Raw genomic sequence first — 27,814 nt, 5'->3', positions numbered from 1 at the left:
GTCAATCTAAACAGACTCCGACCTTACTTACCCTTTGCACCGACACAATACTTACAATTCAAAAATTTTATTCGTTCTGGATTAATAAAATATCTTTTTTTATAAAAAAAAAATTGTGTGCTTCTAGACTCTAGTTACTTCTGCTTTTGGATATACAATAAAATAAAATAAAATCGGATCCACTCATGTATACCATTTTAAAATGTTCTTGCTATAATTGTCCAACTTGCGCACTTCGAACAGAAAATTTTTGTTCGCCACTCATGACGACATCGTTTTTGTTGTTCACATGAACATGCTAGGTGTTTTTAAGTGCAAGAAACTATAGTGATACTTATTTTTTACTCAGAAAAAAAAAATGGAAAAAATTGAAATGATAGTAACAATATGTTGTAGTACCATAGCAATTACTTTGTTTGTGTGTCTATGGAAAGTACTGAATTGGGTTTGGTTTAATCCAAAAAAGTTGGAGAAATTGTTGAGGAAACAAGGGCTAAATGGGAATTCATACAGATTATTGTATGGGGACATGAAAGATCTTAGTGGGATGATTAAGGAAGCTAATTCAAAGCCTATGAATATGTTTGATCATGATTTAGCACCAAGAATGGTGCCTTTCTTTCTTGAAATCATCAAGAAATATGGTAAGTTTTCAAGTTGCAGTAACTGGTAAAGTTGTTGTTAGGAAATTGTAGATTCGAGCTGTGGAAACAGTTTCTTGCACAAATGTAAGAGCTTAGTGCAAACCCATAGCTAATACTGTAGCTCCGCCATTATCAAGTGACTTAGATAAGGAGTTTAATTATACAATCAGGTAAATGTAGGATAACTTGCTTACAATAGACTCTTGTAGTCCATTCCTTTCCACCTACACATAGCAAGAGCTTTAGTGGATCAGACTGCATTATACTAACTACTAATTAGTGATATAAGTAGTAGATTAAATTCATGAATTTGATATCCATTCACAAATCCCTCATTCATTTCCACAGACGGAGTTAGGATTTAAAGTTTAAGCTTTTTGAACTTGAAGCTGTACCAATAGTTCTCTTTACTGAACTTGCTAATACAAATAAGCAGTTTAGCTAGAAGCTCCTTGGAGTATGTAGTTTGTTTCAACTTTTTTCGAATTCGATGAAATTGTAATGAGCCTCTTCTCCTGGTTTGTTTATCTTCTAAAGATCACTCTGTTCATTTCGTTCTCTTCGATTGTATAGATGTTTTGTTTTGAAATTTGTACTAGTTGTAGTTAATCATGAGACATATACATGTTTGCAGGCAAAAAAAGTTTTATATGGATGGGTCCAAGGCCACAAATACTAATCATGGATCCTGAGCTTATAAAGGAAGTACTCTCGAAAACCTATGTGTATCAAAAGCCTCATGGAAATCCATTAGGCTCCTTATTTGTACAAGGATTAGTAAGCTATGAGAAAGACAAATGGGCTAAACATAGAAAAATCATCAATCCCGCATTCCATCTAGAGAAGTTAAAGGTTTGTCATTCAACTTCGTGTTGGTCAACCAGAAACTATTATGTTGTGCAGTTCTTACTCTATGTGTGCTATTGCTTCTATCTTCTTTGATTTGCCTTCCTTATCGTTCAATCTAAACTTTTATGTCATATGACTATTTCGAGTAATATGATATCTGCTACCTGACTTGATGTAGGCAATAGTGGTTCTATAGGGATGGATCTCGCCTGGATCATGATTCATTGTTCTTCAACCAATCGATAATATATGTTCGCTCTTGCTTCTTAATGTTTTCAATTTGGTCTTGTATGTTTCACATATGACTATATTGAGTGATTTCTGCTACCTAGCTTGAGTTATACAATCAGAGAGTGATTTTATGGTTCTTGTCTGGATCATCATTTGTCAGGACTCTCTTTGCATAAGTTCCTTGGCTTGGACAGAGTACGTATTTAGTCCATGTTGTATTCCTACATCCAGAGAGGACTATGTTTGGTGGAATAATTTCTTAGAAATATTTACTAGATGGTGATGGAATATGTGTTGGGTTTTATTTGCCCTGAATTTCTTACCATAAATAGGTTTTCCTTTTAGGAAAAGGTTTTGGATTGGCTAGTTCTTTTCTTGTAGGAAAAGGTTTAGAACTCTATAAATAGAGGTTTGTTCCTTCTAACTTAATCAGCATTCACAATGTAGTTTTAAGGGCTTTGAGAGTTTTGGTTAGGGGGAGAATTTGTGGGTCACAAGCTTGATACGTTATCATTTGTGTGAACCTCCCATGTATTCTGAGTGAATTGGTTGAGGTTGTTTCTCTCTATATTTTGTACTCTCATATTTATAGTGGATTGCTCATCTCCTTTGTGGACGTAGGTCGATTGACCGAACCACGTTAAATCTGTCTCTTTTGGTGTGTTTCTCGTTTGTCTTCTTACTTGTGGTCTTTCGAGGTTTGCTTTGCTAGCTTCCGCATTACACCTGCTTATTTCGGTCCTAACAATATGTGTTCCTAATTCTGCTCAAGTGTTAGTGTTATTGACATTTTCCCTTGTTCACCATTTTCTCGAACAGCATATGCTTCCAGCTTTTTACTTGAGCTGTAGTGAGATGCTGAGCAAATGGGAAGATGTTGTTCAAGTTGAAGGCTCTCATGAGATAGATGTATGGCCGCACCTGCAGCAATTGACTTGTGATGTGATCTCTCGGACAGCTTTTGGCAGTAGTTATGAAGAAGGTAGAAAGATTTTTGAACTTCAACAGGAACAAGCTCAGCATTTTCTCGAAGTTATACACTCAGTTTATATCCCAGGATGGAGGTAACTTAATTCTCCTAAGAATTTGGTAAATGTAGCTATTGGAAATGCAAATTGATTAGTTCTAATTTTTGTGAATGCATTTTGGTTTTGTGTTTCATAAAACAATTTCAAAGATTTTTGCCAACAAAGAGGAACAGAAGAATGAAGGAAATAAAAAAGGATGTTCGGTCCTCAATTAGAGGTATTATCGATAAAAGATTGAAGGCAATGGAAGCTGGGAATGCCGATAATGAGGATCTATTGGGCATATTGCTGGAATCAAATTTTAAAGAAATTGAACTGCACGGAAATAAGGACTTTGGAATGAGCATTGAAGAAGTCATTGAAGAATGCAAGCTATTCTATTTTGCTGGCGCAGAAACTACATCAGTGTGGATTCTGTGGACTCTGGTGTTGTTGAGCAGATATCCAGATTGGCAGGCACGGGCCAGAGAAGAAGTTTTGCAAGTGTTTGGGAGTCGGAAACCAGATTTTGATGGATTAAATCGTCTAAAAGTTGTAAGTATTCTTGTTGTTTGGTTCAATTTCTATGCCATGGGTACTCTCATTGTTATTTCTACAAGCACGTGTGAATTTCTTTTGATTATCTCGTTCATGCTTGCTTAACTGATAGAGGAGCATTTCTGTAACAGGTAACAATGATCTTGTACGAGTCGTTAAGGCTATATTCCCCGATAACAGTACTTACACGACGAATTTATGAAGACATTACGCTAGGAGAAGTATCTCTACCAACTGGTGTGCTAGTGTCATTGCCTATTATCTTATTGCATCATGATAAAGATATATGGGGTGAAGATGCAAACAAGTTCAATCCAGAGAGATTTAGAGAAGGAATATCAGGTGCAACAAAGGGTCAAGTTACATATTTTCCATTTTCTTGGGGTCCAAGAATATGCATTGGACAAAATTTTGCCATGTTAGAGGCAAAGATGACTTTGTGTATGATCCTACAAAGCTTCTCTTTTGAATTGTCTCCATCCTACACACATGCTCCTCAGTCCTTGGTAACCACTCAGCCTCAGTATGGTGCTCCACTTATTTTCCACAAACAATAATTTAATATTTTGTGAAGAGTTTATTCAGACTCGATTCAGGGGTGGAGTTACAATATTAAATATGGGTTCAGAAACATGTTTCTCTACCTCATAAAGATAGGGGATTATATGGTGTACTCTCCACTCTCCCTTGACCCTCATATTGGGTACGTTGTTTTTGTTGTTCGGACAAACTTAATAGTTCCGATTTAAATCTTGTATTTGTTTGAGGAAAATCCATTAAATATTCTACACATGGGAACCCGAGCTAGCAAGAGTTCAATATACGGTGTTCTCTCAATTTCAATTTATGTGACATAATTGAAATTTGGAGAAGGTTTTTAAATATTTTAGGTTGTCTACATTATTATGTTTACTGTTACACTATGGAATAATTTTTAAAATATTCACTGAATGATTTTTTCAATTATTAATTCTTGAAGTTTTGATCAAACTAGGCCATTATTTAAAGGAATTCACCAAAATAATATATTTTTCTAAAATTTTACAAAACTAGTATAAACGTCTTTCACATTAACGTTTTAGGATATACTTTATTTTTAAAAAAATCAGACTTGTGCTGACAACGTTAAGTTGAGAAACGTTACTGTGAGTAACGTTTTATAATACGTTACTTTGAGTCACGTTTTACTCCTGTTAATCACAGTAACGTTTCTTAAGAATCTAATCAAGGGCCATCGAATCCTGCAATAATTGGTGTAGCTTTTAAAAGTTAAAATATAATAAAAAATTATTTATTTCTGCCTTTATCTTATTCAATAAATATAAAGATTCAAATAATTTTTTTTATCACAATTTTTCATATAATTTTTAAATGATTAATTACTGTGACTTATAAAATTTCTTACATAATTTTCAATTTAAAGATTTCATATCCAAAAGTTAAACTATTTAACTACATGTAGTACTAAATGGAAAATTCTAAAACTATTGCACATATATATCCTATGTGTGGTTTCTAAACGGAGCCAATTTCCACATCCACTAATTAAACACAAATGGCATGATTCATGGAATACTAGTAACTATTAGAATTTTAATGCACTTTGAGCTAATGCAGGAAACAATTTTTGGAATCTGAATGATAAAATATACGCAACATATCTAGACTAGGTAGACTTCAATAGCAATGACTTATCAAAGAAAAAATGCAGACAACAACTCCAATCAATTGAAATTTATAGGTATATTAGATGTGTCCGCTCCAAACATACAATCATGTTTTAAAGATAAAACGTTACTCTCAGTAACGTTCTATAGCTATATTTACAGGATTTGATTCTTAATAAACGTTATTTTGAGTAACGTTTTAGGAGTAAAACGTGAGTCAAAGTAACATATTATAAAACGTTACTCACAGTAACGTTCAGGGGCGGCTCTATGCTTTAGAAAATAAGGCCTTTGCCTTAGGCCCCCAAATTTCGGGGCCCCCAAATTATTGTCAAGAATAAATTATGTGTTTAAACTTTTATAGAAAAAATAATTATTTATGATAAAAAAGTATAATTTTTTTTAAAATAAATTATTTTATCCACTTTAACATCTTTTGTACTTTGTTAAAAATAAAAATTAATAGTGAAAAGTGTTGAACAAAGTGAATTACAAATTCTTTTTTATTTCTTTTTAAATTTTAGTTTCAAGCATTACTATAAGCATATTAAAATGAGGTATATCAAGTCATCAACTTCTTGAGTCAACTTCTATGGTTCTAACTCTTATTTTTATTTAATATTTATCAACTTATTACTTATAGCATTATGTTAACAATACATATAAATTGTCTCACTTAAAACATGTTTTTCAATGTTGAGTTAATAAAATCATACCTAAAACTAGTAACTGAAAAAAACAATATTAAGTACTAGTAATTTTCATCTAAATAGTGTAATTTTTTTTTTTTTGAATAAATACATATATGAAGTATATTTATTATTTTAGGCCGCGAATTGAAATTTTGCTTTAGGCCCCCAATTACGTTGAGCCGCCCCTGGTAACGTTTCTCAACTTAACGCCGTCAACACACAACTAAATTTTTTAAAAATATAATATACCCTAAAACGTTACTATGGAATACGTTTATACTAGTTTTGTAAAATTTTTAAAAAACATACTATTTTGATAAATTGCTTTAAATAATGACTTAGTTTGGTCAAAAATTCATTAATTCTTTTTGAAAATAATAAGAAAATGCTCTCTTCCAAGACACAAATCATTTTTGACTTTGTCGATTTCTTTTGCCTTTTCAGAAAATAAAATAGACATATATTTTCCATACATTAGTAGATTCAAATCGAAAAAATCATACCTAAATAATTTTGATTCTCACATTAATAAACTGAAAATCAAATTGAATAAATAAAACTCGATGTCAGTCTCTACAAAAAATAGATGAGGAAAAAAAGTAAATGATTTTATTGATTGATTTTATAGACCTACTTATTATGTTTTTCTATTATTTCAAGAAAGCAAGACGTTTGAACGTAGACATCTGTTGTACATTGCTGGGATGTGTCGGAGGGTGGGGATACAATCTATGTTTTTTAGGATAAAAAGTCCTCAGATATTTGCCTTTGCTCATCAATGTCCACAAACATGGTAGATATAAATATATAGTAGTAATTTATATGCACACATAAATTTAATTCAAACAAAATGGACAAAATTCAAATATTAGTAACAATATGTTGTTGTGTCATAGCAGTTGCTCTGCTTGTGTGTCTATGGAAAGTACTAAATTGGGTTTGGTTCAGACCAAAGAAGTTGGAGAAATTGTTGAGGAAACAAGGGCTAAAAGGGAATTCATACAGAATATTGTATGGTGATATGAAAGATTTTTCTGGGATGATTAAAGAAGCTAATTCAAAGCCTATGAATATTTCTAATGATGATTTATCCCCAAGATTGGTGCCTTTCTTTCTTGAAATCATCAAGAAATATGGTAAGTTTTCGAGCTCTGATAACTGATAAAGTTGTTACCAACAAGGGTTGTGGTGGAGTGGTAAGTACTCCTTCATCCTTAACCAAGAGGTCTCGGGTTTGAGCTCCTTGGGTACATAGTTGCCTTTATTAGGGAGCGCTTTACTCCCAAGTGGGACTTTCCGGCGCGAATCCAGATTTAGTCGGGTTCCAATGTGGGCACCCGACACCGGGTGGTAAACCAAAAAAAATTTAGTAAAGTTGTTGACATATGATTAGGAAGTCGTAGATTCAAGCTTTGAAAACAGCCTCTTGCAGAAATGTGGTAGCTTAGTGCAAACCCGTAACTAATAGTGTAGCTCCGCTATCATCAAGTAACTTATATAAGGAGTTATATGACCGAGTAAAATAATTAAATTTAGTAAAAATTTATTATGTTTACTGTTACAAGTATTGAGTAAATTTTAAAATTGCCATTGAACGATTTGTTCAATAATTAATTCTTTGTGAAAATAATAAGAAAATGTTCTCTTCCAAGACACAAATCATTTTTGACTGTCGATTTCTTTTGCCTTTTCAGAAAATAAAATAGACATATATTTCCATACATAGTAGATTCAAATCGAAAAATCAAACCTAAATAATTTTGATTCTCACATTAATAAACTGAAAATCAAATTGAATAAATAAAACTCGATGTCAGACTCTAAAAATAATAGATGAGAAAAAAAAAGTAAATGATTTTATTGATTGATTTTATAAACCTACTTATTATACGTTTCCCTATTATTTCCTTACTATAATATACAACTTAAGTTTTTAATTAACCGTATATACATATATTTATATTTAATTACAAATATAGTTTTAAATATGAACTTCACAAATTAATTAATTTTTCAATTGAAGTTAATTATTCAGTTTCCGAATTTTTTCTCTCCCTCCTTATAGGAATTCGTGCCTAAATTTATGGATGTTTTTGGAATGAAAAAAAATCATATTAAAAGTGACACTTTCATAGATGAGCTTTGTTATACGAATCTTAATTCAGTCAAATTTAAATATAAATATCGAACACTAAATAAAAAAGATGAGGCGGCTGGATAAAGATAATAAAAGTTGCATAATTATACCCCACAGAAATCAATCATTTTGTCAAAAACAGGAAATCTAATTTACTTTAAAATTATAACTTTGTTTTATTGCAAAGTGATAATTGCCAAACACGAACACGACTATATAACATCAAAGGCAAATTCTGGCTTAAATGCTACAAAAACAGGTTACATTATCTGCACCAATACTACTTTTTAAGGTCCATTTTAATAAAGTTTAGATTTTATATCATCTACTTATATCAAAAACAAGAATATCTGAATATCCAGAAACTACTCTCTCCATTTCAATTCGTTCGTCTTGTTTTGACTTGACATGAAATTTAAGAAAGTAAAGAACAATTTGAATCTTGTGATCTTATACTAATATGTTAAGTGTACTAAAATTTTGTTTAATCTTATGGTCTTTGAAACATGCAACGTGAAAAGTTAAAATTAAAAGACTTAAAAAAAAACAGACATTCTTTTAAATATATTAAAAGTAAAAGTTGAACAAATAAATCGAAACAGCAAGTATAAATTTCTCCATTATATTGACAAATGATATTTATTTTGACTCTTGTAGAAATTAGTCAATTCAAAATAATTAGTGTAACTTTTAAAATTTAAAATATAATAAAAATTATTTATTTCTGCCTTTATCTTATTCAATAAATATAAAGATTCAAATAAGTTTTTTTATCACAATTTTTTCATATAATTTTTAAATATTTTAAATTATTAATTACTGTGACTTATAATTTTTTTTACATAATTTTCAATTTAAAGATTTCATATCCAAAAGTTAAACTATTTGACTCTCGAAATACTGATCGTGTCCCATTAAGTGAGACAAAAAAAAGTACCCTAACTTTTAATCTTGAATATTTGGCTAAATAAGACAATATTGGAGTCAAAAAATTTAAAATCATCTGTTTTCACAAGATTATTTCCTATAATTTTTAGGGCAAATCACATAAATCCCACTAGTTTAGATCTTAATAACTAAGATTCTCAATAGTTTCAAATATTACTTCCTCTACCATATTTCATGATTAGGATATATGAGTCTGAATCCATGAGATACATGTATCTGTCGAATTTTAACAAATTTATTTATTTAAATTAATTGGTTGTAACTTATTTCCTTAATTAGAGGAGTAATTGAGGATTTTCAAAATACATAGATAATTAATTTCATTTTATTATTCTTTGAAATAGTAAATTCATTAATATTATTAATATAAGATAAAAACATGTATATCTTGGTAATGTAATTTGATTAATTTCAAATTATTACTCTTAAAATAATAAATTCATTAATTTGATGTATCTATTATCAATATATGATGTATCCAACAAACTAAACATTTAGATACATGAGTATCATACAAGTACATTAATTTCATGTATTTGTTATACGTATCTAGTATTAATTTTATGTATCTATATATATATATATATATATATATATATATCTAATATTAATTTCATGTATCTTTTATATGTATCTAGTATGAATTTGATGTATCAAGTATCAATTGCATATGTTATATCCAAAAACATGTATCTTGAATACATAGTAAACATATACATCAAATTATGTGTATCTAAATATGGAATATACAAAAAGAAGAAGCATATACATCTAATTATGTGTATCTAAATTTCATACTCCAAAAACATGTATCTCGAATATATAATAAGCATGTACATTTAATTATGTGTATCTAAATATGAAATGTAGTTGAAACACATGAATCTATGAACAAATCACGATTGTAGAGTATATGTCGTATCATTAATATCATTGTGTTGTTAAAAATCATGTATCCGAAATTTAATAGTGGATTCATATACATGTTCATATACCCCATTGCTAAAAATACAACTCAGATCTTAATTAAGATTACTACTTATTGGATACACATGTTTCAAGGGCTATTAATATTGGTACTACCACATCCATATCACAGTAACCAAAGAAATTCTTAGAAGAACACCAGCAAACAAAAACTCTCTACAATATTCCCTTTGATCCTTTTGCGCTGTGGCATAACATAATCAAAACTAAGATCCATTTCTTTCGAAGACAAACAATCAAGACCCACTATGAATTGAAAGGTTTCTCTGTAGCAGTTACTGTGATTTGAACTCGTGATAAATGAACAATATAAAATAATATTTGGGTTCAGGAGAATTTGTGGTGATGATATCTTGAGAAGAAGAGAGTAGATTAACTATTGTTGAAATGAAATTGTAAGGTGAAATTGTTGAATAAAAAAGGAGGAGATATAATTGAGTGATAAACATGGGAGGGGAGAATTAAGAGATAGTGGTTGATTTGGAGTGAAAGAGTTATTTAAGCAAATAATTAATCAATAATAATTTTAAGGGATGTGGGTATCTAATTGTATTTTTAAATAATATATTAATATATGGTATAAAATACTAAAAGTGATAATAGATGTAATTATTTAAAAGTAAAGATAATATTAGTATATATAGTAGTGATGTATGTCTAATAAGGTAGTTTATCCTAATTTTTATATTGACCTCAAAGGGCCCATAACTCATAAAGATATTAAAGTAATGACAAATATTTAGTGTCTTATGGCAAGATCTAAAGTACGTACATAGATTTTCTTGTTTCCTATCCTAGAAACTTGAATTTATTTAGGAATAAGCATATGGTATTACGAGTTGTGTATTTTCACATTAATTTTAAACGGCTAAAATTAAACTAATACGTAATTTTTTATCAAAATTATACTATCTTATGCTTAAACCAAACGGCTTTTTGGTCTGCAAAAATTGCGGTGGATGACTGAGAATTCTTCATCTTTAAGCATATGTCTAAGATTTAAGCTTTTGGAATGAAAAAAATCGTATTAAAAGTGACACTTTCATAGATAAACTTTGTTATACAAATCTAAATTCAATTAAATTCAAATATAAATATCAAACACTAAATAAAAAAGATCGAGACTATTTGAAATTGTTGAGGCGGCTGGATAAGATAATTAAAGTTACATAATCATACCCCCACAGAAATCAATCATTTTGTCAAAAACAGGAAATCTAATTTACTTTAAAATTATAACTTTGTTTTATTGCAAAGTGATAATCGCCAAACACGAACACGACTATATAACATCAAAGGCAAATTCTCGCTTAAATGCTACAACAACAGGTTACATCCACAATTTTATTTTATTTTTCTTCATTCTTAAAATATTAATATGTTAGTCAAACTAACATGCATATTTAATTCTGAAGCTAGTCAAACACTACACATAAAATAAAATGGTAGAAATATTTAATATTACAAACTGAGAAGGATTTGCAGTAATAGGAATTTTGTATTTTCTAGAAAATACTTTTACTATTGTAGTTTTTTTGTATTATAAATTAATTTAATATATGTACTCTATAAAATCGAGAATCAATAATGCTGCAAAAAATATAAATTTGAGGGAGATTTTAAATTTGCAATAAACAAAGTGACAAGCTGATAGTGAAAAGATTTCCTTGGTTTACGACAAAATTATGATTGTTTGTAATTACGTGCACACTGATTGACTATGTAAATTAATTTGACAAAATTGAAAATGATATATAAATAAAGGATTTTTTTTTTTGAAATAACGATCATTTGAAACCTAATTATCTAACATAGTGATAGTATAGATAATTTGAAATTCGTTCATTATTAGTGTTACAGTTGTTTTTAAAATTCGTTACATATCAGTGATTTAATAATAAATACAAAGTGAATTATTAAATTGTTGATATAAAAGGAATTTTAAAAGATGTTATATTATTGATACAAAACAAATTTTAGAAACTAATATATTACTACTAATATAAGGAGAAAGTCAAAAACTATTGGTATGTTTGATAAATATAAATATAAATTTGTATTATAATTCATCCAAAATGAAATAGTCAGTGTATATTTATATTGCCAACAAAATAATATTTTTAATTAAACGGTCAAATATAAGCATGTCGTAATCAATTTCCACATCGAGCCACCTCAACCCCATTTTATCCAAAAGACACAAGTGGGCAGTGGTATTGGACCACTTTTTATCTCTCTTTTTATTTTGACAACTTCTTAGGTTTAGGTTTGTGATAAGGTAACAATTTGTTTTTATATTTGATAGAGAGCCTTATATTTTCACATGAGACTTTTAATTTGCTCAAAATATGTATTGAACAGTGACACAATGTAAAAAAAAAGAAAAGAAATCTGAATACAAGATCTTGTTAGATATATGTAAATTAGAATATACCTAAATAAAATACAAAATATGTGTTTACTTCTTTAATAAAATAGAAATTTATTTACTATTAGTATGACTTATGAGAGTTAGTTTTGTTATTCTGTGGTTTTAATTCAATGTACTATGATTAGTCTAAAAGACTCATATTACCAGTTTATCAAATAATACTCTACAGAATTTTTTTTAACTTATCAACATTATCTTTAGTTTTCTGTGTATCTCAAATTTGAATTAAAAGATTATATTTATTTCAATTAAATAATAATAATAATAATAATAAACTAATATAATTTGATATAAACATGAATCACTACATTAAAAATGATCTTTAGTGACAATTAATTAACAACAATAGCTCAATTGCCGCTAAATATGTATTTTTAGCGGTAATTAGAGGCCTTTAGCGACATTGAATCTAATAACACTTAACTAATACCGCCGTCGGTAAAGACTTTAACACTCTTTATTAATGTGTCTATTTATTGCTGCTAAAAGATATTTTTGTTATAGTGAGTGCTGATAAATTCTCTCTTAAATTTGAGACAATAAATGCACTATGCACATACTTCTTTCTTTTCTTTTTTTTTTTAATTTTTATTTTCCCTTTAATATTTAATATTTATATTGAAGTCCGACTAAATTTGATTTTATGTTAAAAAAATTATATTAAAAATAAAACACTTCCTAACACTGCTAACTTTATATCTAAAGAAACTTAAATCCAAAAACAAAGTGCCATCAAAGGGAAAAATTATAACTTTAAGGCATATATATCCACTTGATTGTTTCCGCGTAGAGCACCTCAACATTGACTACCCAACTTGTGTATAATTAATTACATCTAGTCAAAATCAAATATCTTAATGATTCTGATAAACAACATATATAACTAATATAATTATCCTTCCCCGTCCATCTGTAAATACCAATCTCAAGAAGCAAATGTATCATATAACAAACAAGCTAAAACAACAAACTAAACATGTCTCCTTCATGGCCTAGTACTACACTTCTTGCCTCTCTCTTTCTTTTCTCCCAAATATTTTCTTGCATTGCTCAAGTTCCAGCTGAAAACACCTTTAAATTCGTCAATGAAGGCGAATTAGGAGATTATGTTGTAGAATACAGAGCAAATTATCGCGTTATTAGTATTTTCAATAATCCATTTCAGCTCTGTTTCTACAACACAACTCCTAATGCATGGACATTAGCATTGCGAATGGGCACTGTCCGTTCTGAATCACTCATGCGTTGGGTGTGGGAAGCAAATAGGGGAAACCCTGTTAAAGAAAATGCGACATTCACGTTTGGAACTAACGGAAATCTCGTATTGGCGGATGCTGACGGTCGAATCGCTTGGCAGACCAACACGGCCAATAAGGGGGTCACCGGGTTCAAGTTGTTACCTAACGGTAACATGGTGCTACATGACTCCAAGGGTAAATTTGTCTGGCAGAGTTTCAACTATCCCACTGACACATTACTAGTGGGCCAAACTCTCCGATTGTCCGGCCCGAATAAGCTTGTGAGCCGGGCCTCGGTGAAAAAGAATGCGAACGGGCCTTATAGGTTGGTGGTCCAGCCGAGATTGTTCGCTGTCTACAAAGGAAACAAGGTAGACGTGGAATTAGCTTGGTTCGATTATGGGAATAACACGTTGGAATCGATAAAATTGAATAGTGGGAATCAAAGATTGAAATTGGATTATAGATTTGCAAAATCAACACAGAGAAGTTCACATGTGATGGCATTTACTAAATACAACACAACATTGACATATCTTAGACTTGAAATTGATGGAAATCTAAAGGCCTACACTTTTGTTAGAGATGAAGAAGCAGATGAATTCCGTTGGAAAGTAACTTACAGTAGGATTTAAAATGTTTCATATTTAAAACGTCTAAATCTGTGTACACATTTGAGCAAATTTCACGGGTTATATTATTATTGTTATATTGTTGTAAAACGTAGCTCTATAAGATAATGATTAGTGTGTCCAGTACAATAAGTGGGTCCACAGCTAGTAGTCCAATAAATGAGTAGTAGTTCCTATTTAATGTTTTGTTAATTATATTTTTCTTTTTCCCCTTTTGAAAAAAATATTATGTTTTGGTTGAATTAAGAGTGTGTTTATTATTTTGATATATAATGATTGAAGGTGGTGCCTCATTATGTTTTGTTGTTATATTTATGAAAGAAGCTTTTAACAAGTGAGATCTCGATTGCCTTTGTTGCATTATTTAATCATGATAAATTGTATTAACTTCACTTAAACAGAATTAGTTATATATTTTCTTAAATCATATTTATAAAATGATCCTTTGGGTCTTATTAATTATTATTTTAAAAAAAATTTGACACAAACATTCTGTAAAAATAGTATTTGTGCCTTCTTGGCTAATATTGAAACACCAACATATTATACTTAAGTTCCTTTACAATAATTTCTATATTCAAATTTTAGTATAAGCTATTTGCAAATAAAACAAAATAAAAACTGAAGTCCATATAAAATGAATAATAAGGATCATTTGAAAAAACAATCGTTTGAAGTTGAAATTTTTAGGTGACGCAATTTAGATATCTTATTTTGTATATTTTCTTATAAATCTGAAAATTTAGTAATATATGAAAATCATTAAAACTTTTTAAATTTTTTATAGAATCTTATCAAATGAGTAATTATATTTCGTTTATTATTTTTATTTGTTCATGTTTGACTTTACACATCTCATAAAAGATAGTACTATAAAATGATACATTTGTTATATCACTTTTTTTGAAAATAATAAATTCAATATTTTGAAAAATAACTATAATTAATAATAGAGAAAATTAAAAATCAGGTGATAATTATTTATGATTTTTTAAAAGTAAACAAAGAAAAATGAACAGAGGAAATAATTCACAAACAAAGTATCTAAATATCTTAAAGACTTCAAATTAATAATTCACACATTTCCTATTTTTGAATAATTTAAATATAAAATCATAATTTAAAATTGAATTTTATGCAACTTTATAAATAAACATTGTAAATCTCAAAAATCAAAATTTCAAATTCTATTATCAGGCGCCTACTAATAGTATTTAGAGCTCATTTCGATAGGTTAGAAAAAAAAAGTAAATTTTAAGTTAAAAAAAAAAAGGATCAAATTTAAATGATTTTTATGTCAAAAGAAAATCACTAAAGTCTTATTTTTAGTTTTTAATTTTTTCAAAGTCATTTAAAACTTATTTTTAACTTTGTGAAACACTTGCAAAAATTAAAAATAACTTAAAAGTAAATTTGACAAACTTTTAAATAAATTTAAACAGATTCCGATTCCGACCTTACTTACACTTTGCACCGACCCAATACTTGTTGGAAAATATATACATGGGGTAATTATAATATCAAAATAATAATACAAGAATTAAGATAAATGCTACTACAATAATATTCTTAAGTAATATATGTATATATATAAATATAATATTTGAATTGTGCTAGGCAGTGTCCTGAGAAACTATTTCAGCAATGCAAAATATTTTCCAGGATTAATCAAGTCTTCTCTAATTAATTAGAGAATACATAAATCAACAAAATATAAATAATACAAAAAAAAAAAGCAAGTTTAAAAAGTAACTAATACTCCTTCACTTCGTTGTCTACCTATAAGACTAAATCAACTAATATATATATATATCTTGTCTTTCTTCCTCTTTCTTTATTCTAAGAGTTATTATAGACACTATCTTTCTTTTTAGATCTTCATCTAAATTTTTCATTACCTTAAGTATTGTTACTAAGGTTTCGTATTCTATATACCATAAAGGTTTTACTAGATTTTTATCTAGTATCATGCTTTTAGTTACTAGATTTTAATTTTGTACTTGGCTCTGATACCATTATTTTCATGCTGTTTGTTTTTAAACAGGGTTGCGGATAATTAATTAAATACAGTTTTTAAGCTGTAAAAATTCTATTGCTCTTTAAGATATTTAGAGCATCTTGATATTCAAAATACTCTTGTGCTCTGTAACTCTTCATTTCTCTTATAGAAAATCTTAGAGTTTCATATGGATGACTAGCATGCTCATATACTAATTCCATTTCTTTGATTGCTTTATTCATATGAAATAAAGCCTTTTTATGCTCCCAAGCCCTTTTTCTTATTTTATGCAAAGGCTGTTGAATATTTTTCATTATGCAAATAGCATGATTATATTTTTAATATGCCTAAGCATGATATGCAAATAGCATGTTTGATATTCAAAAATATTTTTATTCCCTATAGGTACTAAGTATTTTTCTTTATGTCTAAGCAAAGTATATGTACTATATAGTATATGCGTAAGAATTACAGTATGAATAAAGAGTTTGCGTGTATACCTTCCTTCTCTTTCTTCGATGAATAGTCCTATCACTTCCGCAGAAGTTCTCCCTTCAGGCCATGAACAGTTTTTTCACCCTAACGACCTCAGTCTATGGTTACTTTCCCACTGTTCCTCCTTAAGGCTGAAGATCGCAACCTTCACTTAAGACTATTTATGGAATTATAAGGAGAGAGGTATAAAAACCAACTGTTTATTTCATATGATAATTGTTACATACATACTATATTATATTAATACTATACTCACAACATAATAAAAAATACTTTTCCCTGGCGGGAGAAGTACTACTCACAACACTTCATCTCTTGAAGGTACCTAATATTTTCTAAGATGAGTTTCTCTCGGAAAAATTTAGTCTGCCTTCTTCTTATGAAGTTCCTCTCCTTTTATAGATGTGAGGAGGGACTTATTACAAAAAGGAAATTATTTAGGGACTTCCCTAAATTATTGCATAATATCTTCTTAGTCCTAGCTTTACTTGATTGCTGGGTCCTGAAGATTCCTTGAGATAAGATAATGGACGCTACATTGTCTTCTTTTGAGTAATTGGCCGACATGAGCGGTACTAAGCTGATTTAATTCAGATTGTAATATCCGAGATTGTTCAGACAACTTTGATAGTTCGTCTCTTATTTTAAAAAGCTTCTGGCTTTTTTCATCAATGGACTCATCCACTTTCTTCATTCCTTCATATATCCTGTTCATCAGGATCTCTGTATGATTGTCCATATTGGACGTTTCTTGAAATGAAGTCTGCAAGAAAATTATCATTTCCTTTAATATATTCGATTGAAAACGAATAAAAAGATAATAACACCTGCCATCTGTGCAATCTTCTGTATTGCGGTTCGGAAGGTAGTTTATTGAATATTAGCCCTGAAACTTGAGTATTATCAGTTCTAATAACAAATTGTTTTGGTAAAAGAAAAGCAGAAAATTTTCTGATTCCTCTAACAATTGCTAATAATTCCTTTTCATTAGTGGAATATCTTGTTTCTGCATCATTAAAAGTACCACTTGTGTACCTGCAAATTTAATTTAAATCGGTTTGCAATAATGCTCCCCAATGATAATCAGATGCATCAGTTTGTAAAACTAGATTATCGTTATCTTCTGGTAATCTTAGTTTTGGTAACTTTGCACATTCTTCTTTTAAACTTTTTATACACTGCGTGTGTTCTTCAGTCCATCCAAGTCTATTGGATTTTCTAATCAATTTTTGTAGAATATTCCCTTTTTTTGCTAAGTCCGGAACAAATTCTCCTGCGTAATTTAAACAACCCAAATTTTTTTGAATTTCTTGCTTTATTGTTAATTTATCAGGAAACTCTACTATCTTTTTTGATATATGTGATTGGAGTTCAATCCCATTTTTTGAAATAATCATTCCTAAGAATTCTATTTCGTTTTTGTTTATATCAGCTTTCTTCTGACTTAAAACGATTCCATTTTTCAAACAAATTTCTGAAAATTCTTTCAGATGTTTCAAATGTTCTTCATATGTTTTTGAACATATTAGAATGTCATCTATATAGACAATTAGAAATTCTTTTTCAGAGAATATTTTATCCATTTTTCTTTGGAATATTTGTGGTGCATTTTTTAGCCCAAAAGGCATGACCAACCACTCATAATGTCCATTTGGAGTGCTAAAAGCAGTTAACTGAATTGAGTTTTCTGCTAATTTTATTTGCCAAAATCCACTTTTACAGTCAAATTTTGAGAAATATGTTTTTCCTTTTGCAAGGTTTATCAAATTATTTTTATTTGGGATAAAATATCCATCAAATAAGCAATTTTTATTTAGTTCTTTGTAGTTTATCACCATTCGAGCTTTTCCTCTTTTTATCTCAGCATGGTTTCTTACCATAAATGCTGGGCTACTGTGAGGACTTTTACTCATTCTTATTAATTTTAGATTGAGTAATTCTTTGATTTGAATTTTAAATTCGTTTTTATCCTCTTCATTATAGAGCATGGGTTTTACTCTAATGATTATACTGGGATCTTTTAGAGTCAAAATTGCTCTTTCATGATTTTGTTCCCATTTTTCTAATGGATTTTCACCATAAGATTTTTGTAAATTTTCTTTAATCTTTTCTAGATTAAGACACTTACATGTGATTTTTCTTAGATTATCTAAGTATTTTCTTTTAAAGTTTTCATTATCTTTTTCAAGACTATATGGAGTTTGTTTTCTTGGGACTTTTATGAAATGTCCACAAGGAGTTTTAAGGCTTATCATATACAACGTTTGATGATAATCCTGAAATTGCTGTAAAAAATCATTTCCTAATAATAAGTTTGTCTCTAGTTTATCATAAGCAAATAATTTATTTATAGAAACAATCTTTGATCCTAGAATTATTTCTACCTTTTCTTTTGATTTTGAAAGCTTTTCTTTATCTCCTGTGATTCCAATCATAGAGATGTTATTTTTATTTATGTCCCAATCTTTTATTAAAAAAGATTTCGCTAGACTTGCTTCAGATCCATTGTCTATTTGACAACAGGTTGTTAATTTTGTATCATAGAATGTTATTTCTATGAAAACAGATACTTTGAAAATTGTTTCCTTTGGCATTTATATTTTGGGTATGAAACAAGTTTCACCCTTGTATAGCATTTCTATGCCCTTTTTTCCAATGCTATAATCTTCTAATTTATTTAGGAATAGATTTCCTAAAATTAATTCTTGATCACTCTCGTGATTAGTAATATAACAGGGAGCTGTTATTCTTATGGTGTCTAGTTGTATTGGTAAATTTACCATGTTTTTACAACTAAAATTATTACCTTCAAAGGTTTGATAAGTATAATGCTCACCTTCATAAACAGGTATTCCATCTATTAGGATTCCTTTTACATGGTTAGCAGTTGCTCCTGTTTGTATCAAGATATCTTGATATATCCATTCTGTTCCATTGAAGATTCTTCCTTTTATTTTTGTTATATTTGGAGTTTCAATTTTTAAAGTGTATCTATTCGATATACTTTTTCTGATTGAATTTCTTCCATATTCAATTGAAAGTCTAGGGTTGCTAGTACTTCCTATTTCTTGTGTTTTTCCAAATCGAATTTCATATTCATCTGGAATTTGAGCTTGTTGAATTTCTGCTTCAACTATTCTTGCAATTCCTGCACATTCTTGATCTATTTCGATCATTCATTTATTTTTATACACTTTACCATAATTTGAATTAGTAACTGTGTATAAGGCTTGGTAATATATACTCATTATATGATTACCTGGTTTGAATAGATCATTCCTTTTGATTTGAAAATGTTAACTCAATGCGTCATTAAAATCAGCATCTTTGAGTGATATACAATACTTTGGATAGTATGTAAATAGGAGTTTTGTATAGGCTAGGTTTCCCTCTACTATACCAAGATTTCCTTCTCTTGCATTTATGAATCTTTCATCTGATAGATTTATTACTATCGGACAATTGATCCCTTCTTTAAAAGTCGATTTGACTAATATTTGGATTCCTCCTAAATGAACATAATTCATTTTCTTTCTTTTTCTTTCAGGAATTTTCCTAAGAATTTGTTCTATCATAGGTTTGGTTAACAGGTTTAGTTTATGTTTTCATGTTGTTTGGGTAATTTCTATTACCTTTTCTATTTCTTGATATTCATGATAAGAGATTTTATCTCTTGCAAACATTCTTTGCATTCTACTAAGTAGATTGTCTTCAACATTAAGTTTTAGTTTTAATCCTTGGATTCTTTTAAATGTTTCTCCATCAAAGGTTGCTTTTAGAGCGTAACCTCGATGATCTTCTTCTGTTTCTAGAATTTGAACAGAATCATCTCTTTCTTTAATTTCTTTATTCATTTAGTCAGATTCTTCTGAACTGGTTGAATATTCTTCATAGATTTCTTCAAAGAATTCTTCGCTTTCTATAGATTTTATTGATTCTAGATCTGAATCAATTTCTACTCTGTCTATTTTTGAGATTTTTACTCGTTTTTTGTTACATTCGTAACTTTTATGGCCTTCTTCGCCACAAGTATAACACTTGCATTTATCAGCAGGTTTTGTTTTTTGAAAATCTCTTTTCTTTTTATAATACTTTTTTCTTGGTATGTATTTTTGTTTAGAAAAATTCTTTCTTTTTATTAACCCTTTTTTGAGTTGTTTTCTTTTCTTATATGGTCTATCATCACATCCCCATTGGGTAGATGCCTTTGTATCATTACAATAGATTTGTGTATTTATTCTTTTAGCTTTTCTTTGAATGTTATGAGACATACAAAGTTGACTAAGTCGATTTTTTAGGAAACTTATTCTTTGTCCTAGAGTGTCTCCTTTTTTATTTTCTTTTTCATATTTTTCTCTGAAGTATTTTGCCCAGAAGCCTGGTAATTTTTGATAGTATTTTTCTAGATATGGTAACATTTCTTTACCGCTATCAAATACTTGGTAGTAATATTCTTCGAATTCACAAGTGTATTCTTGAATAAAACTCATTTTACAAATTTGTAATTTTTCCAGTTGTTCTTTAGCTATGGCTCTAATAGCTTCTTTGTTTTCTTTTATATTTCCTTGTCCACCAAAGAATTCATTAGCAATGTATTGCTTTAGATTTGTTATACCTTTTTGTACAAATTTTTTTAATCCTTCTAAGGTGTCATTTTTGATTATATTTTCAGCATCTTCTGTTAATCCTGAAAACCAGTCATTTACTTTTCCTATGAAAGTGTTTATCATGATGATATATTTTTCTTCATCTGTATAATTTCCTTTTCCTAATAGGAAGTATAGGAGTATATTTTGAGACCATAGGTCTAGGCTACTTTCTGGATCTCTTTTACATTCAAGATCTAGAAATTGAGCTCCAATGTCTCCTATTGGAAGCCTATTCGGCATGAATTTTGATTTATTATTATCATGAAATTTTTTTGAAAATTCATTGTTTTTCTTTGCCTTATTAGCAAAATTTCTATTATCTTGTTCTGGTTCTTGCCATTCTTGTTTCATTGAAGTTGAAGCTTCAAATTTTCCTTGGGGTCCTCCTGTTTCCCCTTTATTCATGAACACTTTTAGTTCTGAAAGACTTAAATCTTCCATTGAATAGATTAATTCGTCTAATTCATTCATTATTTTTTGATTCTTTTTCTTCAGAATTAAGTTTTTCAGAATTTTCTTCTAGATTTGTTTCTAGATTTGTTTTTAGATCATATAAATCTTTTTCTTTCATTTTCTGTTTTTCAAGGAAATTTTGGATTAAAATTTCATCCATGCTTCCTTTCTGATAGGTGCTTGTACTTGCAGTCTTTTTATTTAACAAGTCTTTTATATATTTTTACTCACTATTCTATCAAACTTTTCAGTTTTTTCTATCATATTTGTTATTTTCCTGGAATATTTTCTTTTATATATTTTATTTCTATTTCTATCATTTTTAACCGTAAGGTTAATTGTTTTTGACTTTCTATTAAGTCTTTTAGAAGTTCTGAGACTTCTTTTAAACTCATTTTATTCTGAATAGTAATAATCAGAAGTATCCATCATATTAGTTTCACTATGAAAACTATATGAATTGTATATTAGTTCTTGTCTTTCTTCCTCTTTCTTTATTCTAAGAGTGATTATAGACACTATCTTTCTTTTTAGATCTTCATTTAAATTTTTCATTACCTTAAGTATTGTTACTAAGGTTTCGTATTCTATATACCATAAAGGTTTTACTAGATTTTTATCTAGTATCATGCTTTTAGTTACTAAATCAACTAACATATATATATATATATAATATATATATATAAGCAAGGCGGTGGAGAACATCTCAACTTGGAGGCAAAGGAAAAGACTATTAATTAACTTGGGGAGAAAGGGAATATCAACTTGGTGAGCAGGTTGATTACGCAAGTGTTGATGTAGTTAGTAATTTTTGGCATCCAAATTATTTAATATGACATAATAGTTGATGTCAATAATGGATTTAAAGTTATTTTAAAATATCCAACAATATTTGTCGTTCAAAATTTTTATCGTTGTTCTAGATTAATGAAAATATCTTTTCTTTTAAATTGTATGCTTCTAGTCTCTAGTTACTTCTACTTTTGGATATATAATAGCATAAAATAAAATCAGATCCACTCATGTACATCATTTTAATTTTTTCTTGCTATAATTGTACAAAGCAGATATATAATAAAATAAAATAAAATTAAATCAGATCCACTCATGTACATCATTTTAAAATTTTCTTCTATAATTGTACAACTTGCGTACTTGAACAGAGAACCTTAGACAATTTTGCGTTTTGTTCGTCACTCATGACGACATCGTTTTTGTAGTTTACATGAACTTGCTAGGTGTTTTTAAGTGCAAGAAACTATAGTAATACTTATTTTTTACTCAGAAAAAAAAAATGGAAAAACTTGAAATGATAGTAACAATATGTTGTTGTGCCATAGCAATTACTTTGTTTGTGTGTCTATGGAAAGTACTGAATTGGGTTTGGTTTAATCCAAAGAAGTTGGAGAAATTGTTGAGGAAACAAGGGCTAAATGGGAATTCATACAGATTATTGTATGGGGACATGAAAGATCTTAGTGGGATGATTAAGGAAGCTAATTCAAAGCCTATGAATATGTTTGATCATGATTTAGCACCAAGAATGGTGCCTTTCTTTCTTGAAACCATCAAGAAATATGGTAAGTTTTCACTCAATTTTTTTTTTTCATTTGTACGGTTGAATCAGAAATTTAAATTTATTAGTTTTGAACACATATATCCATAATCCTTTTTTAGTTATTGAGTAACTCATAAAGTTGATGTCATGTAATTAGGAAATCACGAGTTGGTTCAAGTCGTAGAACCAACAACCTTATGTAGACATGTAGGATAAAAGGTGTTTACAATAGACCATTGTAAACACTTTCCGTAGAAATGTATGCTTACAATAAACTCTTGTAGTCAGTCCGTTTCTTTCCACACCTGTGCATAGCCGGAGCTTTAGTGGATTGGGCTACCTTATTCTAACTACTAATTAGTGATATAAGTAGTAGATTAAATTCATGAATTTGATATCCATTCACAAATCCCTCATTCATTTCCACAGACGGAGTTAGGATTTGAAGTTTAAGCTTTTTGAACTTGAAGTTGTACCCATAGTTTTCTTTAGTTACTATTTACTGAACTTCCTAATACAAATAAGCAGTTTATCTAGAAGCTCCTTGGAGTATGTAGTTTGTTTCAACTTTTTTCGAATTCAATGAAATTGTAATGAGCCTGTTCTCCTGGTTTGTTTATCTTCTAAAGATCACTCTGTTCATTTCGTTCTCCTCGATTGTATAGATGTTTTGTTTTGAAATTTGTACTAGTTGTAGTTAATCATGAGACATATACATGTTTGCAGGCAAAAAAAGTTTTATATGGATGGGTCCAAGACCACAAATACTAATCATGGATCCTGAGCTTATAAAGGAAGTACTCTCGAAAAACTATGTGTATCAAAAGCCTCATGGAAATCCATTAGGCACCTTATTTGTACAAGGATTAGTAAGCTATGAGAAAGACAAATGGGCTAAACATAGAAAAATCATCAATCCCGCGTTCCATCTAGAGAAGTTAAAGGTTTGTCATTCAACTTCGTGTTGGTCAACCAGAAACTATTATGTTGTGCAATTCTTACTCTATGTGTGCTATTGCTTCTATCTTCTTTGATTTGCCTTCCTTATCGTTCAATCTAAACTTTTATGTCATATGACTATTACAAGTAATATGCTATCTGCTACCTGACTTGATGTAGGCAATAGTGGTTCTATAGGGACGAATCTCACCTGGATCATGATTCAATGTTCTAGATTGTTCTTCCACCAATCGATAATATGTTCACTCTTACTTCTTTATGTTTTCAATTTGGTGTTGTATGTTCGACATATGACTATATTGAGTGATTTCTGCTACCTTAGCTTGAGTTTGACAATCAGAGAGTGAATTTTATGGTTCAAAGAAGTTGAATCTTGTCTGGATCATCATTTATCAGGACTCTCTTTGCGTAAGTTCCTTGGCTTGGACAGAGTACGTATTTAGTCCATGTTGTATTCCTACATCCAGAGAGGACTATGTTCAGTGGAGTAATTTCTTATATATATTTACTAGATGGTGATTGAATATGTGTTCCTAATTATGTTCAAGTGTTAGTGTTATTGACATTTTCCCTGGTTCACCATTTTCTCGAACAGCATATGCTTCCAGCTTTTTACTTGAGCTGTAGTGAGATGCTGAGCAAATGGGAAGACGCTGTTCAAGTTGAAGGCTCTCATGAGATAGATGTATGGCCGCACCTGCAGCAATTGACTTGTGATGTGATCTCTCGGACAGCTTTTGGCAGTAGTTATGAAGAAGGTAGAAAGATTTTTGAACTTCAACAGGAACAAGCTCAGCATTTTCTCGAAGTTATACACTCAGTTTATATCCCAGGATGGAGGTAACTTAATTCTCCTAAGAATTTGGTAAATGTAGCTATTGGAAATGCAAATTGATTAGTTCTAATTTTTGTGAATGCATTTTGGTTTTGTGTTTCATAAAACAATTTCAAAGATTTTTGCCAACAAAGAGGAACAGAAGAATGAAGGAAATAAAAAAGGATGTTCGGTCCTCAATTAGAGGTATTATCGATAAAAGATTGAAGGCAATGGAAGCTGGGAATGCCGATAATGAGGATCTATTGGGCATATTGCTGGAATCAAATTTTAAAGAAATTGAACTGCACGGAAATAAGGACTTTGGAATGAGCATTGAAGAAGTCATTGAAGAATGCAAGCTATTCTATTTTGCTGGCGCAGAAACTACATCAGTGTGGATTCTGTGGACTCTGGTGTTGTTGAGCAGATATCCAGATTGGCAGGCACGGGCCAGAGAAGAAGTCTTGCAAGTGTTTGGGAGTCGGAAACCAGATTTTGATGGATTAAATCATCTAAAAGTTGTAAGTATTCTAGTTTCGTTGGTTCAATAAATGTGGCATGAGTATATTTACTTTCATTGTATTGTATTGTATTGCTTGAGTGCTTGAATTTTAAAAGACTAGAGCTTTGATACTAGAATAGAAGAACCCAATTTTCATGGTTTCCTTAGGAAGGACGGGAGGACTCTTCTACAAGCACGTGTAAATTTCGTTTGATTATCGATTGGGTGAGACTTGAACATAGGATATCTGCTTGCTTTGACATCACGTTGAATTGTGTGACCATCTCATCTAAGGCTTTAAGCTATTAGAGAATTATGTCTTCTATAGCGGGGATAATCTCATTTCTGGAACATCTCTTTATGTTGGTTACAAGCAAGAGTAATATTACTCCACTCATAGGAATTAGTTTACCCACTAATAATAAAGGGAGTCAACAACGAATCCCCATAACTTCGGGATAAGGGGTGCCTCCTCACAAAGGAGGTCGAAACTAGCAATAACTAGGTCCTGGCAAAGTCGTAAGACCATGTGTGGGGGCTAATGTCTGCTTAGTGCCAGAAGGTAAACTAAGTTGGTTACCTGATGATACGGGAGCCAGCAACTTAAATAACTTTTTACGGGTCTCCGTCATGCTTTGATATAACTGATGGAGGAGCATTTCCTTTTGCAGGTAACGATGATCTTAAACGAGTCATTAAGGCTATATTCCCCGATAACAGTACTTAGCCGACGAATTTATGAAGACATTACGCTAGGAGAAGTATCTCTACCAACTGGTGTGCTAGTCACATTGCCAATGATATTATTGCATCATGATAAAGATATATGGGGTGAAGATGCAAACAAGTTCAATCCAGATAGATTTAGAGAAGGAATATCAAGTGCAACAAAGGGTCAAGTTACATATTTTCCATTTGCTTGGGGTCCTAGAATGTGCATTGGACAAAATTTTGCCATGTTAGAGGCAAAGATGACTTTGTGTATGATCCTACAAAGCTTCTCTTTTGAATTGTCTCCATCCTACACCCATTCTCCTCAGTCCTCGGTAACCACTCAGCCTCAGTATGGTGCTCCACTTATTTTCCACAAACTATAATTTCATATTTTGTGAAGAGTTTATTGAGACTCGATTCAGGGGTGGAGTTACAATATTAAATATGGGTTCAGAAACATGTTTCTCTACGTCATAAAGATAGGGGATTATATGGTGTACTCTCCACTCTCCCTTGACCCTCATATTGGGTAAGTTGTTTTTGTTGTTCGGACAAACTTAATAGTTCCGGTTTAAATTTTGTATTTGTTTGAGGAAAATCCATTAAATATTCTACACATGGGAACCCGAGCTAGCAAGAGTTCAATATACGGTGTTCTCTCAATTTCAATTTATGTGACACAATTGAAATTTGGAGAAGGTTTTTAAATATTTTAGGTTGTCTACATTATTATGTTTACTGTTACACTATGCAATAATTTTTAAAATATTCGCTGAATTATTTTTTCAATTATTATTTCTTGAAGTTTTGATCAAACTAGGCCATTATTTGAATTCACCAAAATAATACGTTTTTCTAAAATTTTACAAAACTAGTATAAACGTATTTCACAGTAACGTTTTAGGATATACTTTATTTTTAAAAATATCAGACGTGTGCTGACAGCGTTAAGTTGAGAAACGTTACTGTGAGTAACGCTTTAAGCTAAAAACGTTACTGTGAGTAAAGTTTTAAGCTAAAAACGTTACTGTGAGTAACGTTTTATAATACGTTACTTTGAGTCACATTTTACTCCTAAAACGTTAATCACAGTAACGTTTCTTAAGAATCCAATCAAGGGCCATCGAATCCTGCAATAAGGCCTATATTTGATTGAGTAGACTTGGATTAGGTGAGTAAACTTGATTGAAGCAAGTGCCAAAGAGATAATACAAATTTGAAAATTACAGAATTGCAAGTCTCTAGGAGACATTTCGAACAATCATCTCAAAGATGTTTTTGCATCAGAGAGTTTGTTGAATGGCAACAAAATTGGATTGATTGTCAAGGCATTTGCCAATGATCAAGCTACGTTCTTCAGGGAATTTGTTGCTTCAATGATCAAGCTTGGAAATGTTGGTGTCCTTGAAAATGGAGAAGTTAAACTCTACTGCAGAGCTGTCGAGAGTCTTTTGGAAACAACCAACTCTATACTTCCCAATTAGGTACTCGCATTTCGAAGCAGAGAGAAAGAATTGTGTTCTATGATTAAGAGTGCCAAATACATAAGAAGCAACCAACTCAACTCCCTCCAAACAACAAAAATATATTGGCAAAAAATATCAGCGACCACTTTGTAGTTCTCAAAAAAGTATGACATGTGCTCG

General features: G+C 30.1%; 4 protein-coding genes and 1 long non-coding RNA gene across 12 annotated transcripts in view; 4 read left to right on the top strand and 1 right to left on the bottom strand.

Moving 5' to 3' along the window:
- The window catches only part of LOC125840642 (epidermis-specific secreted glycoprotein EP1-like), a 41,978-nt gene that overhangs the window by 2,700 nt on the left and 11,464 nt on the right, over window positions 1–27,814 (top strand). Inside the window, exon 2 of one of the 2 annotated variants that reach the window (XM_049519628.1) lies at window positions 14,269–14,359. The exons of the other annotated variant lie outside the window; for it this stretch is intronic. The gene's annotated coding sequence lies outside the window, so the exon portion shown is untranslated. Of the gene's footprint in view, window positions 1–14,268; window positions 14,360–27,814 lie in introns of those variants that run through there. 2 annotated transcript variants of the gene reach the window in all.
- LOC125840612 (cytochrome P450 CYP72A219-like) lies at window positions 344–3,846 on the top strand. Its single transcript, XM_049519578.1, has 5 exons — window positions 344–644; window positions 1,279–1,496; window positions 2,544–2,788; window positions 2,902–3,286; window positions 3,421–3,846. Exons 1-5 carry the CDS (start codon window positions 359–361, stop codon window positions 3,844–3,846), a joined length of 1,560 nt encoding a protein of 519 aa, XP_049375535.1. The 5' UTR covers window positions 344–358.
- Window positions 3,467–26,784, bottom strand: LOC125840682 (uncharacterized). The gene is made up of 2 exons (XR_007443757.1): window positions 26,639–26,784; window positions 3,467–3,933 (listed from the first exon to the last, which is right to left on the bottom strand). It is a non-coding gene; the product is annotated as an uncharacterized LOC125840682 (long non-coding RNA).
- Window positions 6,558–27,814, top strand: part of LOC125840531 (cytochrome P450 CYP72A219-like) — a 61,095-nt gene continuing 39,838 nt past the window's right edge. For 2 of the 7 annotated variants that reach the window (XM_049519520.1, XM_049519518.1), the window contains exon 1: window positions 22,885–23,197. In XM_049519520.1, coding sequence (XP_049375477.1) covers window positions 22,912–23,197 — 286 coding nt within the window. In that variant the 5' untranslated portion in view covers window positions 22,885–22,911. Of the gene's footprint in view, window positions 6,785–22,807; window positions 23,198–23,901; window positions 24,120–24,632; window positions 24,685–24,730; window positions 24,976–25,088; window positions 25,474–26,125; window positions 26,687–27,814 lie in introns of those variants that run through there. The other 5 variants (XM_049519564.1, XM_049519572.1, XM_049519509.1 and 2 more) reach the window with 4 other exon arrangements.
- LOC125840634 (epidermis-specific secreted glycoprotein EP1-like) lies at window positions 13,128–14,064 on the top strand. Its single transcript, XM_049519610.1, has one exon. It carries the CDS (start codon window positions 13,128–13,130, stop codon window positions 14,022–14,024), a length of 897 nt encoding a protein of 298 aa, XP_049375567.1. The 3' UTR covers window positions 14,025–14,064.

Source organism: Solanum verrucosum, unplaced genomic scaffold, assembly GCF_900185275.1.
Source record: "Solanum verrucosum unplaced genomic scaffold, falcon-dt-bn FXZP01000277.1, whole genome shotgun sequence".
Lineage (NCBI taxonomy): Eukaryota > Viridiplantae > Streptophyta > Magnoliopsida > Solanales > Solanaceae > Solanum > Solanum verrucosum.
This window is presented reverse-complemented; position numbering and strand designations above follow the sequence as displayed.